The sequence below is a fragment of the Micropterus dolomieu genome, linkage group LG04, assembly GCF_021292245.1.
Source record: "Micropterus dolomieu isolate WLL.071019.BEF.003 ecotype Adirondacks linkage group LG04, ASM2129224v1, whole genome shotgun sequence".
In the NCBI taxonomy this organism is placed as follows: Eukaryota; Metazoa; Chordata; class Actinopteri; order Centrarchiformes; family Centrarchidae; genus Micropterus; species Micropterus dolomieu.
The window spans coordinates 13,915,084-13,933,007 of NC_060153.1; the positions used below are offsets into that span (position 1 = coordinate 13,915,084).

Here is a 17,924-nt window from a genome sequence, read left to right on the forward strand (position 1 = left end):
GAGGATCATGATCTGAAGCTACCAATTCTGGTGTCAATGGGCTACGCTGACCCACTTCCCCACCACAGACTGTAGTGTAAGGAGCTGATCTCAGTAGCTGTGAGGGTGGATCTCCTCCTGGGTATAGTAAATAATAATCACAATACTGACTCATAAGTTGGGCACGGATAGATTCTGAGAGCAAGAGTTCAAGAAATGAAAAACTGCACTGAGAAGCCTGAGATTCCGGTGAGGATGGTCTGCAATCCCTACCTGCAGATCCATATGCATTGACAGAGGTCACTGAGTCAGGTGAAGATGCTCTTCTATCAGGAGGAACATATTCAAGCATAAACTTATCACACTCAATATCTGATGCCACAGGAGAGAATGCACTGAACTCTCCCTTTATCTGTGAACCTTCAGGTATAGGTGGACTATATTTAGGTACTTGAGAGGCAGAGGACATTGGCCTACACTCAGATGAAAGGGAGTGTGAAATTACAGCAGTGGAAAAATCTTTCCAACTTTTTAACAGTGGATCACTTTCATATGTATGTGACTGACTGGGGTGCAATTTCTTTTCACTGATATTAATTGTAACTTCTGGTGAACGACTTGTATAAGAGAGTGCCTGGCTGTCATCAAATATACTGGAATAGTCAGGAAAGACCCTTACCCCCCCCCGTGGAGACTCACGTGACCTTGTCAAAGAATCTGTGGTCAAAGGGCTGTACTCTTTGAAAGTGGAGGGTAATGTAACATCTTGCTCAGGTGACTGTGGTGCGAGATGAGTGATAGGCAGTAAAGGGCTGGAAAAAGTCTTTTTCCTGACTAAGACATGGTCACTGTCTGGACTGACAAAACAGAAATTACAGCACCCATCAGCTGAGTCAAAAGCCATATGACCAGGGCCACCTGTTGTCAGACTGTGTGGTAAATTGGTCTTTGGCACCTTCATTTTGAATGGTTTCACCATGTTGTACATAGCTGTAGCAATAATGGGTTCAGTTGACTGGACATCATCATTATCATCAATGAAAGGTATGTTTTCCGGATACCCATCGCTGTATACTTGAGGATTTATGTTTTCTTCCTTGCTTGACTTGAAAGTTTTGCAGCCCATGTTCACACCAGAAACCTGTGTGACCTTGTCATGGCCGTTCTGTACTTTGAAGATTTGGGCTGTTACCTCATCAGTACACTTCTGAGAGGGCCTGCTTTTTTTAGCTAAGTCTGTCTCATCTTCAGTCATGACCAGAGTTGTTTGGTGGTCCTCTGGCAAGACTAACAGACTAGGGTCAGAGATTCTTCTGACAATGGTTTTAGCTGCGTCTCTATTACCAAGTGAATAGCTAAACTCATCACAAAGCTCAGTGAAGTCAGTCTCAGCTTGGTCTGATTCTGATAGGCTCAGACCAAAGTCTCTGATAGATACAGATGACGTCAACTTCAGAATTTCAGGTGATTGCCCTTGCTCATCTTCACAACCACACTGCTTCAATGGTAAAGTTTGGCTGAAGTCTTCTTTGACATGGCACGGAGTGCCACCTTGGAAAGGCCTAAAATGAACTTCACTGCAGCAATCTTGCTGGTCTTTCACTTTGGGGTCATAAACCTGAGTTCCTTGGCTCCCCAATGCTGCTTCTTTTGAAGTGGGAAGCGTACTTACTTGCTCATCTGAGTTGTCATAACTTGTAGGTTCTTGTGTAATTACATCCTCAGAGGTCCACAGGTCAGGATTCAATTCACTGTAACACAAAAAGACAACTAGGTCAAAAAATAAGACTTTGCGTGAATATTTATGTCAAAGTCCTAATCTAACAATACTAAAGGGCACACCCAAAAAACAATGGCCGTGTGGCAAATACCTGCATTCACTCTTTTCTATGTAAGCATGCATACCGGTGGTGTCAGGATTCGGCACTGTTCTCATTCGCTTCATCTGAATGCTGGGAAATACTGACCACCAGAAAAGCAGCAGTTTTGGCTACTTTATGTTTTTATTCCTAAATGTCGTGTCAGGTGTGTGCTATGGGTGTCAGTTGAAGCATGTCAAATTATGTGGTACTATGTTATGCTGGAGATGTGTGTTGCAGATTCAGAAATCCTTTCAAATGAATAATTTACTGTGGGATCTCGAGCTCCTCCAACAGGTCACCGTGCATGCTTTCTGAGTGGGTATGTCCAACAGGCTCTGCCCAGGAAGGAATATCCAGTAGGGAAGCAACTGAGAGGTCCTCTTCAGAAACAGCAGGGGGTGGTCTGCGGTCTGACTCCACCCTTCTCACGATTCTGGGGCTGTCTGCATCCTCTTGCACTGAAGACAGGGCTACAGACACTGAAAAACACACACACACACACATACACACACGATGAATAATAGTGCAAGCAAACAAATAGAGCCTGCTGTTAGATAAAGCCTTCAAACTGGTTACTGAATTGAGTGTTTTGAGGTATTACTACCTTCACTATGATCCAGTGTCTTCTCTATCTCTGCATAAGTTCTAGATGTTTGCTCTTGAAGTGACTTGTTCATCTGGGTTTCAATAAGATGGACGATGTCCATGCGGTTGATCTTGGTGAGTCTCTTAATCAGACAGTCCTCTGTGGGAGGATTTGTCAATCATTAATAGACTGTAAGAAAGCTGTCAATTAACACAACAAAAAATGTATTGTAAAATTGCTAATGTAAGATTACATTGAATCTACAGCATGAATATAGGTCTAATAAATACACAAATTGTTTGATAGATTCAAAATCAGTTAAAATCGATTCAATTTACAGGCTGTGTTCACACAATTGCCTAGAGTGCATGAAATGAGATTCTAATAGTGCATTCAGTATCTTCAAACAAATTAGCAATGTTTTTTGGATTTGAAGTATTGTATTAGTAAATGTTGGTAAAATTTCAACTGAAATCTGCTAGACCAAAATGCCATGTACCTGTGGCATGTTTGCCTTCCCGCTCAACCCAGCGCTGCAGCAAGGCATGGCTCTGTTCTTGGAGGGAATTAGGATTCTGTGTTCTCACTAATTGGATATCATCCTCACTGAATTCCAGTTCTCTTGCAAGCTCTAAGGTGATAAAACAACGGATGAAAATGTATAAAATCTTAACCCATATTTTGAGTGTTTTCCTGCTAGAAAATGGATACCCCTATGTAACATTTTCCGCTATCCCCCCAGTTATGTTCACAAATACATCAGTTCCACTTCAAACAAAATGCACTATATATCGCTTTCCCCTAAATTGAAAACAGAAAGTGATTGCATTATTTTACAGCTTACCAGTCCAGCTGAAGCCAAGAAGATCTGCAATGATAGCTAATGTCTCCTCTTTCCTGTCAGCATCATCCTGCCAATCCACTAAAAAATGCCGTCAAAGCCATACATTAAATCTCAGTAACATGGTCAACAGTTCAATGTGTAAACTACCATTAACTATAGATCTTAAACGTCTTTCACATTGCAGGTACCAGTCATGTAAAATATACGTTGGATACAAGTGTAGATTTAAATTTTATTATTTATTATTATTATTTATTATTTTTTTATTGTATGTTATGGGCTGTAATACTCTGAAAATAAATGTGGATCTGTGATGTTGATGTGGATGGTAACATAAAGGTTGGATTTGTCACTCTGACATATTCATGGACTATGGCTATTTGGTCACAATTAACACATTGTGTATTTTAATTATTAGTGTAAGCGATGACATTAATGTGTGGATTAAGCAGTGTGCATGATATTATTAGTAAAGCTATATTAGTAGTATAGACAGTGATACAAATACAATAGTATAAGCATCAAAATTTAAAGCTACTACTTCTTTAACCAACGTGGCCATTCAATCTTGAGATTTGCATATACACAATACACAACAAGGATGGAAAAGTAACTTACCAACATGCAAAACATCACACATACACGCCCACACAAAACAGACAAGAAAACAACGCAAGATGGGGCAAGACATATCACAACACACAAAAACAACACAAAATGACTAATGGTAACACTATATTATCTAAGGAAGAGGAAATGGGTCTTGTTGTCGAGAAGATATAGGAAAGCAAATGCCTATGTAGGTCTGGCCATACCTGGCGTATATTTTGGAGTTTGGTCACCGATGATTCTCTGCATCTGAGTTTCCACCGTGTCATTCCAGGCAGGCCTGGATTCAAATACATCCTCTGTCCCAGAAAACGATTGCACACCCAGCAACAAATTGCCATCAGAATCTGAACCGTGTGAGGCTGGGATGTCATATGTGAAGATAACAGAATCTGGACTCCTGTGACTAGCACTGCTTATATCGTCAGTATCCAAAGAAGACCTAACCGATGTTTCTGTAGTCATGAAGAGTTGGATTTCTTTCCTTTGGGGAGAAGAGGAGGAGATCGTCTGAGCTAGAGGTTTCTGTTGCATCATGACAGGAAGCTTGTAAGGAGAAAGGTTGGATTTATTAGTGCGCTGACTACTGTCAGAATAACTCCTGCTGTCTTTATAAGAGGCCTTACTTGTGTCACTATCGGCCTCAGATCTAGTCCTACGATCCAAAGTTGAGCTTTTTTCTGCTTTTCTTTGAACCTGAGCAAGCTCAGATATCTGTGAGTCTTTCATGGTTATTTCATTTTTAATTGTGCTGCATGGTTTGATTGACAAAGGTGGGGGTGAATCCTGATGATATGCTGGGATGCCAGCCTGTGCAGCTGAAAAGGACATCTCTATGACTGAGCACTGGTCTTCTTCATCTTCCTCCTCCTCCTCATCATCAGGAGAGGAGTCTGAGGAATCATGGTCCTGCTCTGAGTACACTGAATGGGCAATAGTAGATGTGTCTGATTGAAGGTCAGCTATGGTAGAGTCGAGATAGTCTAGACCAAGGTTTTCAAGACTTTCAACCTCACTTTGACTTATGGTTAGTCTTTCCAAAGCACTTGGGGAACAAAGCTGAACCTTTACGGAGCTGCCATGATCAGCTTCAGAAAGTGGCTTCTCAGTCTCTGACTTGTCACTTGAGGGTGTGATGAAAGTTCTGAGCGTAGGAGTAGGAATTTTCTCATTGGCACCCTGAGTCAGAGATGATTCTGGGATCTCTTGAGGGGGGATATCTGCATTAGAATCACTATTCTCTAAAGTAAAAGACTTTGTTCGACCTTCCCTGGTCTGCTCTGGCACAACTTCATCAACTGGATGTTCCCCTATGTGAAAAAATGCATATCCTTCCCCTTCATCATCAAAGCTTCTTCTTGTCATATCAATAGCCCCCCCTCTGGTCATTTCAAATAGCTTCCCCTCTTGAAACTGAAATGGATCAGGTGTTCTCTCATCACCCTGTGTTTGAACAGTTATTTTATCAGGTGTTTTTCCGTTCTCTGCTTGACAAAGATTAATCTGTTGCTCAACCTCAACCTGCGCATTGACTGCTACATCATTTTCATCCTCACACCCTGGGATAACATTTTTGTGTTCTTTAGTACACACCATAGCCTGAGGTTTACTAACAGAACATGAATCATATGTTAGTGGTGACTCAGTGTCTTTGTCATCATCTGGATGGTGGTCATCTGTCACACAACAGTCAGAGACTGAGAAACAATCACCTTCTAAGGCATCTTTATCTTTCTTTATTTCAGCTTCTCTTTCTGCTAAAAGTGGCACAGACTCCTCACTTACTGGATCAGTTTCCTCCATGTGACTTGTAGTTGAATACAATGAACCGTCAACTGATTCAGTGGTTTGTAGTTCTGACTGAATTTCTACCTTCTCCTTAATGCTCAAAGTAATATCTACTGCCTCATCAAGTGTGTGAGTGCTGTCAGTAACACATTTTTTAGAAGTTTTCTGTAGTGTATCTTGTGGTGAAGACTGTATAACTGGGCCAAATTTTAGATCTAGCTGATCATCTTTGTGATCCCCTGTCTCTGACAGTGCAGTGGCATCTAAAGATTTGTCTCTCTTCATTTTAGCCTCCTGTTCCATCTCTTCAAATGTTTTGATCTTTGCGGCCATTTTAAACATCTCCTCTTCTGGGGTGAATTGTTTGTTGGTGGCTTCATCTTCACTGTCATCTGTGTCAAGAGAGTCTTGCCGTATAATTTTGGGATCAGAACGCATGTTACTCTCAGTTACTTCTTTTGCTGAGTAGGGAGTTTTGTCCTTCTTAACTTCACTTTCTATTTGGATGATCTCATAGTTATTTTCTTGCTCATCATGCTGACTGTATGTATGTTGGTCATAAGCAAAACATACTTCTAGCTGGGAGGCATAATCCTCATATACAGCTGTCTTGGCTGGCATCTTAAGTTCTGTGTCTTTTGATTGAGTGGGACTTCCCTCAAGGGAATCTGGGCAAGGGGATTCTCTGGTAGGGCTTGGCTCAATTGAATCAGGGGATGTCTTTGAAGATTTATCCTCCATGAGAGGACTTGCCTCTAGCGAATCTCGTTGACATAGCTCTATAGCTGGGTCATCAGTAACCACAGAGTTTAGGTTCTCCAAATCGCCAGGTCGTTGCAGTGTGTTAAAACTATGTGTTAGGTGCAAAAAATCGTGTGTTTTGAGAATTGAATGAGCAGCAACTACACTGACATGCTTATGATCATTCTCAAAGTCACCCATTGTCACATACGACGCACTTAGTGACATTTTTGCCTCACCCTCCTCAGATGAGAAACTCTTGGGACCTTCATTGGAACATGTCTGCCATCCACTTTCCAAAGGTCTATTGTTGCCCACAACATCTAAATGTGTATCCTCTGGTGACATCATCTTATGTTCAAGAGGGAAGGTTGTGTCTTTTGTCAGAATAACTTCTTTGTAGCGCTCATGCATTACCTCCTCTTCTGGGTGGCCTTGTATCAACACTGGCTCTTCCTTTAAATACTGATCTAAGTCACCACTGAGTAGTGACAACATGCCTGACATATCTTTCTCAGTTGTAGGCTGGTGTTGCTGTGTCTTTCTCTCAATGCAGACTTCTTGGAATGGTGGCTCCGATACAGGACTTGGTGACAATTCTGTGACTCCAACTATCTCAGTCTGCATGTGTTCATTTGCCTCGACACCTATCTTATCCTCCAAATGACTACTTGCCAGTATAACTTCTTTGAAGCTCTCATGGACTACCTCCTCTTCTGGGTGGCACTGCATCAGCAATGGCTTTTCCTTTAAATACTGATCCAAGTCACTACTGAGCAGTGACAACATGCCTGACATATCTCTCTCAGTTGTAGGCTGGTGTTGCTGTGTCTTTCTCTCAATGCAGACTTCTTGGAATGGTGGCTCCGATACAGGACTTGGTGACAATTCTGTGACTCCAACTATCTCAGTCTGCATGTGTTCATTTGCCTCAACACCTATCTTATCCTCCAAATGATTACTTGTCAATATAACTTCTTTGAAGCTCTCATAGACTACCTCCTCTTCTGGGTGGCACTGCATCAGCAATGGCTTTTCCTTTAAATACTGATCTAAGTCACCACTGAGTAGTGACAACATGCCTGACATATCTTTCTCAGTTGTAGGCTGGTGTTGCTGTGTCTTTCCCTCAATGCAGACTTCTTGGAATGGTGGCTCCGATACAGGACTTGGTGACAATTCTGTGACTCCAACTATCTCAGTCTGCATGTGTTCATTTGCCTCGACACCTATCTTATCCTCCAAATGACTACTTGTCAGTATAACTTCTTTGAAGTTCTCATGGACTACCTCCTCTTCTGGGTGGCACTGCATCAGCAATGGCTTTTCCTTTAAATACTGATCCAAGTTACTACTGAGCAGTGACAACATGCCTGACATATCTCTCTCAGTTGTAGGCTGGTGTTGCTGTGTCTTTCTCTCAATGCAGACTTCTTGGAATGGTGGCTCTGATACAGGACTTGGTGACAATTCTGTGACTCCAACTATCTCAGTCTGCATGTGTTCATTTGCCTCGACACCTATCTTATCCTCTGAATGACTTCTTGTCAGTGTAACTTCTTTGTAGCTCTCATGGACTACCTCCTCTTCTGGGTGGCACTGCATTGCCACTGGGTTTTCCTTGAGATATTGATCTGCGTCACGACTGAGCAGTGACAACATGCCTGACATATTCCTCTCAGCGGTAGACTGTTGTTGCTGTGTCCTTCTCTCGATGCAGAATTCTTGGAATGGTGGCTCCGATACAGAACTTGATCTAAGTTCTCTAAATTCATCCACATCAATCTGTTCATGTGTCTCTCCACTTATCTTTTCCTCCACATCAGTCCTAGCTACTATTTGTGTTTTTTCACATTTTGTTATCGTTTGCTCCTCACTAGAGAATCTTTGGATTTTGGTTCGGATAACTTTTTCAAATTTCTCCTGGATAATGTCCTCTTCTGGAGACCTACATTTCACTGGCTTCTCCTTGAGGTACTTGTCCAAGTCACTGTTAAGCAATGATTGCATGCCTGACATCTCCTGTATTTTCGTCAATGGCTGATATGAAGTATTTTTGTCTACCCCCTCTTCCTTCATTGGGAGTTCTTCAGTCAAGGTTGCTTGCGTTTCTTTAAATTCCCTCACCATTTCTTCACCTCTCATTGTGACCTCATGTTTCACTCCAGCACAATGTGTTTGTGTTGTGTCATCCACTATCATTCCTTTATTTTCATCAGCAGAAATGTCTAATTTTTCCAGTACATTATCCTCTTCTCGACTAAATACAGATGTAGCCTCCGTATACTGATCCAAGTCATTGTTTACGTATGACAACATCTTCGGCATATGTTTTACTTCTTTGGCTTCTGTAAATTCACTCTCTGCTTCTTCACTTCCCCATTTAATTGAATGGTCTTTCATTGGTGCATGATCTGTTTCTTGTGCTGTGCCACCCACTATTGCTCCTTTATTTTCATCGGTGGCAATTGTGGGAATTTCCTTATCTTTGTCCATTGTTACAATAATTTGGTCAGATTTGTCCTGAACCATATCCTCTTCTGGTGGCTCACTTGCCACAGGCCCAGCTTGTAGATACTGATCAAAGTCATTGTTCGTTAAAGAAAACATCCGTGACATATCTTTTGCTGCAGTGGATGCCTGGCTAGTTGTTTTCCTCTCAATGTGGATGTCTTGAAGTTGTGGCTCCTCAATTTTGACCTCTGTTACTTCAGGGTCAGTGTGTGTAAAGGATACGTTGCTTCCCTGATCAGTTTTAGTATTTTCTTTGCTTGCTTCACAAAGTTTTTCATCTTGTGAAGGTATGAGGTACATTCCTTCTCTTCTAGTAGAGTAAGTAAGCCTTTCATTAGTCATTTGATCTGTCACTCCAAATCCTTCATAATTCTCACTCTCCCCTGAACTGGAATGAGGGGTCCTAATATCAAAACTAATGTTTGAGGATTCGGCCATACCTTCGTGCTTAGGACTTAGATCATCATCTTTCATTTGTGTCTCAATAAAAGAAACACCTTCCCCAATATAAGTTTTCACACAGTGACTGGAGATTGATACTGGATTTGAAACAGAATCATCAGCCAAGGTCTCCTCAAGTGCCTCCAGCTGATAGCTCCAATCTGCAGCTGTTGATGTCTGCTTGAAAAGCTGGTACTCAGGACTTTCTTCCAGCTCAGCCTTTATGTCAGCACTGAAGTCCTCAGAAGGTCTGCGATCAGGGCTGATCTGCATGTCTTCAGATAAACCCCTACCAGTGCTTATGACTGGTTCTTCTAACTGCATCCTGCTTAGGCTCTTCCCTGACAACTCTGGCTCCCGTCCATCATCAAACTGAATTGTATCAGCAATTTTTACTGTCTCTCCCAAGTAAGCAGTATCTGAAATTAGCTGTGATTCCTCAGAGTAATCTCTCTTTAAGATCCCTGAATCTGTCGATTCCGGTAGTCCAGCTTTATTTGTTGAAGGGTCCTGTCCAGTCTGGAATGCCGTCATCAGCTGCTTGACAGGCATGTTCTGTTTCTCTGACAAGTCTGACTCCTCTCTCTCTAGGCTAACACTTTCATTGTCAAAATGAATTGTATCAACAAGTTTTACTGTCTTTCCAACATATGCAATGTCTGAATGAATGAACAGTGATTCCTCAGAGCTTTCTCTCATTACACTCACTGGTTGATCCTCAGAGTCTGTTTTGTTACATTTCTTGACATCACTCTGTTGGTGGAAAATTGAGAGGTTCTGAGCTTGGGTTTGTGATTTTGGCTCCTTTGTAGGACTTTGTTCTGTCTTCTGTATCTCATCAGACTCTGCTGATTCAGATATTAGTGTTGAAATACAAGAAGAAGCCATTGCTTTGTGCTCAAAAAGCCCAGCTTTATTTGTTGAAGGGTCCTGTCCAGTCTGGAATGCTTTCATCAGCTGCTTAACAGACATGTTCTGTTTCTCTGACAAGTCTGGCTCTTCTCTCTCTAGGCTAACGCTTTCATTGTCAAAATGAATTGTTTCAGCAAGTTGTACTGTCTTTCCAACATAAGGAATGTCTGAAATGAAAAGTGATTGCTCAGAGCTTTCTTTAATTAAGCTCACTTGTTGATTTTCTAAGTCTTTTTTGTCACATTTCTTGACTTCACTCTGTTGGTGGAAAATTGTGAAGCTTGGAGCTTGGGTTTGTGATTTTGGCTCCTGTGTAGGACTTTGTTCAGTTGTTTGTATCTCTTCAAAATCTCCTGATTCAGATATCAATGTTGAAATGCAAGAATCCACAACTTTGTGTTCAAAAAGCCCTGCTTTAGTTGTTGAGGGATCGTGCCCAGGCTGGAATGTTTTCATCAGTTCCTTCACAGACGTAGTCTTCTTCTCTGACAACCCTGACTCCCCTTTCTGTGAGCTAAAGCTTCCATCTTCACAATGAATTGTATCAGCAAATTTTACTGTCTTTCCAACATAAGCATTATCTGAATTTAATAGTGATTTGTCAGATTTATCTCTCATTAAGCTTACTGGTTGATCCTCAAAGTCTGTTTTGTCACAAATCTTGACATCACTCTGTTGGTGGAAAACTGTGAGGTTCTGAGTGTGGGTTTGTGATTTTGGCTCCTGTATTGGACTTTGTTCAGTCATTTGTATCTCTTCAGAATCTCCTGATTCAGATATCAATGTTGAACTGCAAGAATCCACAACTTTGTGTTCAAAAAGCCCTGCTTTAGTTTTTGAGTAATCTTGCCCAGTCTGGAATGTTTTCATCAGCTCTTTCACAGACATAGTCTCCTTCTCTGACAACTCTGGTGCCTCTCTCTGTGGGCTAACGCTTCTATCGTCACATTGAACTGTATCAGCAAATTTTACTGACTTTCCAACATAGGCAATTTTGAGGCTCTGAGTTTGGGTTTGTGATTTTGGTTCCTGCATAGGACTTTGTTCTGTTTTCTGTCTCTCATTAAAATCTGCTGATCCAGTTACCAATGTCGAACTACAAGAAGAAGCCACTGCTTTGTGTTCAAAAAGCCCAACTTTATTTTTTGAAGGGTCCTTTCCAGTCTGGAATGCTTTCATTAGCTCCTTAACAGACATAGTCTCCTCTAATCTTTCTGTCTGAGATCTGGGGGATTTAGGGGACCTGGGAACTCTGGGAAGTTCTGGCATGTCTGTCTCAGTCTTCTTTGTGGCAGTAGAAGCTTTTGTCTGAGGAATTAGTTCCTGAGCATTGTTTTGCACCACCTCCTCTTCGACTTTGTTCTGCAAAGCTTTAACTCTGTCCTTTATAGATCCTATAGGGGTCCCAACCACTAAAGGTGAAGCTGGAGTATCCATAACTGTGGTTGGTACAAGGGCACTGTCCTTAAGAACAGCATCACCATCTAAAGACTCCTCAGAGCTCATCCTTTCCAGCTCACCCTCGGAGCTGCTACATCCAGACTGCTCTCTATCTCTAAGTTTCTTCCTAATTGGTTTCTTGATATCTGGGGGTCGTCGTTTGCCGTCACGCTTTACAATAACCTGTTCAAATTTTTCTTGGACAAGGTCTTCCTGAGAACCTAACATCACAATAGGTCTCTGATCCAGGTATTGGTCCATGTCCATGCTGAGGTGTGAGACAATGCCTGTTACATCTCTGACCTCTGTGGCAGATCTACTTGAAGTCTTCCCCTCAATGAAAATCTCCTGTAAGACTGGTTCTTCAACAGAGGGATACTTCTTCGTCTCATAGAGTGAACCCCATTTCTGGTATTTATCATAATCTCGTTGTACTTCCAGTCTACCATTGTTTATGCAATCTCTTTGAATCTCTCCAACCTTTTCCTGCCTGTTTTTGGACTGTAACACAATGGCCAATGGCTCTTCTTCCTCTCCTCCTCCTTTTTCTCTAGCTCCAGCTCCCTCTTCAAATACTAAGTGCTCCATTTGCTCTGCAGTCAAAATAGCAGACATTTTGACATCTGACATATCCGAGAGAAGGTCCGGGCTTGCAAGGGTTGCGGGGTCAAGAGGTTGGTTAGTTCTCAGGGAGAATGTCTCAGTTGATTCAGATTCATCATCTTCAATTAAATAGTTTCATAACCAAAAAGGGTAAAGAACGTAAGGGACAAATGAAGTGGGAAAGAGAGACATCAGAAAATTGTGATCAAGATAATGCCATCAAAAATCCATCTTCAGTTCACAAAGTAAGTAGAAGAATGACAGGGCAGAGTAAAAGAGAGTCTTGGTAAGACGACCAAAAAGAAGATGACAGATCCAGAAGAATATGGAGGGGACCAGAGCAACAACAGCAAAAGCAAAGCCAAGAGGAGTAACATAACAGGTAGAATATGGACAAGAATAATATTATTCTAATTTGTTACTACATTTTAAAACATTTTACACAAAATAAACACAAGGGAACAGAGACACCTACATGTGGAACAAAGGGACAGGAAGGAGGGCAGACAGACAAACAAAACTTCTCAAGATTGTTGCTGACATGAACATGTCATGTCTGCCTACAAATTAAAGTCTTAAACAGAAAACATAATGAACTTTGAATCCAAAAATAAACAGAGGGTTTTTAGTAAAAGGAGGTGTAATCAAGTAATTAATGTCAGTAATCAGATTTTTACTGGAATTAAAGCTTTACAATAACAAGTGTTTGTAAGCAATATAAAGTACTTAATTCCTTCACTTTGAAACATTGCTATTTGGACATTTGCTATTATTTATAATCTCATTACAGGTTAAAAATAGTAAATGTTGTTATATAGTAACGTTCTTTGTTTTGTGACCTTATGGCACTATTAGTTCACATACAGATTAGGGCTGTGCGATATGACAATATATATCGTTTGATGATAGCAAAACGTCTATAGTTTAAAATTATGCTCTATCGTTTATTTCGTTGTGTCGCAAATTCAACACTTTACGAGGGAACGACGCTTTGCACCGTGGTGAAGTTAGTTTTATGCTGGATATTCGACAGTCATCTGTTGACTATTGAACGTAAATCTAATTTTCGACTTGAAACTAACTTCAACGCGGTCCAGTTCTTTCACACTTGCCAGTGTTGCAGTGACGAAATTTGCATTCAGAATAAACAAACGTGGAGGAGAGTGAAGTTTACTCATACCAGGGCCCTGGCTGAGTAGGGGCCCCGCAACGTATGCCGTGTGTGTTTTGTCAGTCGCTTAGAGACACGACCGTACAAGAGAATTGCATGAAGGCAACAAACTTTTCTATGGTTACAAACAACGTGAAAAAAATCAGTGCAGCCGTATAAAATGAAACAGGCATTTCACTCCTCTTTTCAATAATAAACCACCACAAGAATGACAACTACCAACAACAACAACACTATATTCTAAGCAGACACATTTAAAAAAACAAATCACAAAGTTACTTTTGTATTTGAAACAAATAGGAGACTTATTAGCAAATTTTAACAATACTCCCTTCACTGCCATGCATCATGGGAATTCTGAGGGACTGACTTAGGCTGCTATATATCACCCCGGACTCACGCAGGTGGTGTGTGCGTGTGCTGTGGTTTAGTTCTGTCCTCAACTTCCACTGGAAGCCAAAATGTTACAGCAACGGAGCGTGAAGCCTGCCCCATGTTAATGACTTCTTTTTAATTTGTTTTCAATAATTTCCTTTTTGTGCTTCTACTACCTTCTTCACTGCTCTCTGTGACCCGCTTTCGTTCTGTCATCTGCAGATCCCACAAGGAGCATTTCAGAATAAGAGCGTTTTGCCTGCCTGATTTTGCTGACATCTTTAGATTTTGTTGATTTTGTGATTAGTGCTTGCTTTTTGTGCTTCTACTACGATTAAGTAGGCTACATAGTTAAATAGTTTTTTTTTTTTTGTCTGATTTAACTGTGTTTATTGTTGATATACGATCGGGGGTCTGAACAGGGTATTTTATTTTGAAAATGGCTGCATATTCACTCTAAAGAGGAGCAGAGAGACACTTCTGGTGTGTGGCGAAGCATTGACTAGAGTGGCTGCGATCAGCTCTGCCAGTCGCAACGCAGACGGACTTTTGGAGTGAGTCTGGGGTCATGTAAATCAGAATCAGAAGGAGCTTTATTGCCAAGCAGTTTTTTACACATTTGAGGAATTTGCTATAAATTTGGTATAAATGACTCTGTAGCAGGTGGGCTCTGTGATCTAGCTCCGCCCCAGGTTCATACCAAAGAGAGAAGTCTATTGTATGGACGAGCCACACAACACTACTCAAGCAGTTTCAGCCATGATGTGTGTCAGGTAACGTTTAATGACTTGCCCACGGACATTCAGCTTACTTTCTAGTTTACAAAGACACGCTGTTGTGGTGATGTTAGCTATAGCAGCAGGAGAGTTGTATCTCTGCCCGGAGCTGCTGGTTGCTCTGGGACCGTCTCGTCCTCCCATGTTTACTTTGCAGCAGCAAGTAACAACAGTTTGCTAACCCACAACCTAGCTTACATTATACTGTGTTGTTGTTCACTCTATATCATGGTATTTCTCCGTCTGTTGGATTTCTCCAGAATAGCTTACCCCACCTTTATGATGCAGAGAAAAATCACGAGTTCATAATATTTAATTGAATTTACAAAAAATGTCCTATATCGGGATATATATCGTTATTTGGATATGAAATGACCTATATCGGGATATGAGATTTAACTCATATCGCACAGCCCTGATACAGATAATAAGTAGTGATGTAAAATAATAATTATGTAAAAATGTGGGAGATTTGATTAATAGTACAACTCAATTAATGAATGAAAGAAACTTAAGAAAGTTGGTAAATGAAAAATAATGTGCAATTTCAGTATAACAGAGGCCAAATTCATACTAAATAAACGATAATAAAAATAAACCACCAATAACACACTTTTAACAGAGAACAAACAACTAAATATACGAAATAAATATATTTATAATATATATATAATAAATAAATATACTAAATAACGAAATAAAGGTTTTCAGCATGCCACAGGTAAAAACTGTTATAGGAATGTGATCTGAGAAAATAAATACTTTTTATAAATTATTACCACAAACATAATTATTTTCAAGATAAGATGAACTTCTAACACAAATACAGTAAAATTCAAAGCAATGTTGTGTGGAATTGAACATAAAGTATTATTTTGACCTTCATCTATGATTCATTCAAATAAAGGTCATAGCAAGCTCAAAATTAAAATGTTATGGGTGGGAGAAAGTAATTTTGGTTTGGAGTGAGGGGAATGCAGAGTATATCAGCCATAGCATAGCTGCAAGTAACAAACATGTAACTATACACAGTGTTAGTAGAGCAAAATAAGAGAGCAGGGTTAATTCAAATGGAACATAATACTAATAATTATTAGTAACTATATATCAATCAGTGCATTTGTTAGCACATACTTCATATTTCTTCACTAGTACTTTACAGCCTTTATGGTGAGTGTTATGTTAATCAAGTGCTGTGATTCCAATTGAGCCTGTGTTGTACTGTAAAAATAAATACAATCATAAATATTAATAATACATTAATTAAATTATAACATCAACACTGACAATAGAAAAATGGTCATGTTGGTGTTATAAAACTTTTTAACACCCTAACATGAAACACGAATACCGGTATTGCAAAACAACAGAGTTGAGCTTACATTTCTTGTCACTCTTCTCACTCTGCAAAAAATATAAAAAAGGCATAGTTAGCTGCAACTTAATTATGATATTATTATTCTTTCTTTGTTGTAGTACTGTATCAAGTAACCTTTATTTACCTCATCATCTGCATCTTGGTCTGAATCAGACTCCTAAAGAGAAGAAACAGAGAGAAAGCAAACAATGCAGTTACTGTAACTAAAAATTATTTACTATTATTATATAAATACAAACTGAGATATATTCAAACTAACCTTTGAATATATTGGGAGAGTGATGTTAAGGTTGCATATAGCATTGTGGGTAAGACTACGGTATGTGCGGGGTTCCTTGGTGAAGGACAAGCGACCACATGGTTCCTGTGCTGTGTCTCTAATCTGTCCATTAAACAATTAAGTCCATTACTGACACATATTAGGCTTCTAAATCTCTTGAGTACATAAGCAGAAATGTCAGACATTTCTATCCAATGTGTAGTCCTACTTTGATGAAGAGGGCCAGTCTATTCTCTTTGAAGGCAAAGAAGCTGAACACATGGTGTTGTCCACTCTTGGTAAGAGGTACCAGGTTTCCAAAGCAGTCAGCAAATATAGGTTTTCCCTCCAGCACCTGTGTGTGGATATGAGAGCCGTTTTCATAATTCAGATAAACTTTTAAGGTCTACATAACAGTGGTGTCAGAATTTTTTAATGAACCCTTTCCCACACTTTTCCTTCTCCTTATTTATTCCAATCATCACACTGCACCTCAACATCTCGGCTACGGGCAACTTCAGTGAAGTTCTCTTGCTGCTCCAGGGTCTTGTCCATCTTGTCGTCTGTCATGCAGAAACAGCGCAGGCGGGCCTCAATCGGGTCCAGTGTCTTAGCAAAAATTACAAACTTGGCCATGTATGGAACACAGATGATCTCTCTATACAGCTGAGAGGCAAAACTAACAGACTCCTGGATCTGTCTGCAGTCTATCAGCCAGAACCTAGAAATACAAATGAGAATTTAGCCAGTTACTGATTACCATTACCAGATAGTTGCAAAGTATGCTAGGTGCTCATGGTATCGTGTTAAATCACCTAAGTAAAGGAAAAGAGTAAATCGGTTCAAAGTGTTAAGCTTCAATGGAAAGGACACTTGACTTCTTATTTGAGAACTTAGAAAGAATGTACCTTGCGGATACATTTGTGGTGAAGGAAACACATTGGTTAACAAAGGTGAGAGGTGTGGAACCAGTGATGTCCTCCCATTGGGCAGGAGTGGTTCCACCTGGAACACAGACACACGATTTGTTACCCAACCTGTCATGGTTGTTTGCTACATTTTTAAGTTTAAATAAAAAAGAAAAATTTTATCCAAGCATTGCTTATTCTACTTACCTGTAATACTGCAAAGCAAACGTAAGGTCGGGGTCTCCCCACTGAAATCCGTGCTTGGCACATCACTATTCGAGCTCTTGGGAATGGGAATGGTCATCGTAATTGGTTTGTGAAACTTCCTCCTCCTTGGCTCCAATGTGACAATTGAGCTGAATGTGGCTTTGTTTCCAAGAATCTTTCTCACCATCTCGACATCAATGGGCTGAGCCTAGGACAAAGTGCAAAATGTTTCAATATAACTTTATTGGCTGCCTTAACTTTGAACATTCCATTGATACGTGTCTGGCCAAGAAATGCATTGTATGTACCTGTAGCCCAACTCTGATCTTCTTGGTGAGGGCACCTTCAGGGAAGACAGCCTGGACCTGGGGCACAAGAGTGCTACTAAGGACCCCGCCCTCTGGTCCAATCAAATGACTATCCTGTTTAATCCGTGACACCACTGCAAAATACTGTGGGAAGTCACGGGTGATGATGCGGCATATTCTTTTCTTTTCAAGCTCCTCAGGGGAATCAAGTTCTGTGAAGTTC

The 17,924-nt window shown here is 40.5% G+C and overlaps 1 protein-coding gene across 2 annotated transcripts in view; it reads right to left on the reverse strand.

Annotated features, from left to right (window-relative positions):
- Window positions 1-17,924, reverse strand: part of LOC123969743 (ankyrin-2-like) — a 70,643-nt gene that overhangs the window by 14,050 nt on the left and 38,669 nt on the right. For both annotated transcript variants that reach the window (XM_046047374.1, XM_046047375.1), the window contains exons 29-41: window positions 17,702-17,913; window positions 17,394-17,601; window positions 17,187-17,283; window positions 16,771-16,999; window positions 16,508-16,633; window positions 16,279-16,401; window positions 16,144-16,176; window positions 16,024-16,045; window positions 3,272-3,349; window positions 2,927-3,058; window positions 2,446-2,586; window positions 2,110-2,320; window positions 1,652-1,730 (exon numbers count right to left, since the gene is read on the reverse strand). In XM_046047374.1, the coding sequence (XP_045903330.1) occupies window positions 1,652-1,730; window positions 2,110-2,320; window positions 2,446-2,586; window positions 2,927-3,058; window positions 3,272-3,349; window positions 16,024-16,045; window positions 16,144-16,176; window positions 16,279-16,401; window positions 16,508-16,633; window positions 16,771-16,999; window positions 17,187-17,283; window positions 17,394-17,601; window positions 17,702-17,913 (1,691 nt within the window). The remainder of the gene's footprint in view (window positions 1-1,651; window positions 1,731-2,109; window positions 2,321-2,445; window positions 2,587-2,926; window positions 3,059-3,271; window positions 3,350-16,023; window positions 16,046-16,143; window positions 16,177-16,278; window positions 16,402-16,507; window positions 16,634-16,770; window positions 17,000-17,186; window positions 17,284-17,393; window positions 17,602-17,701; window positions 17,914-17,924) is intronic.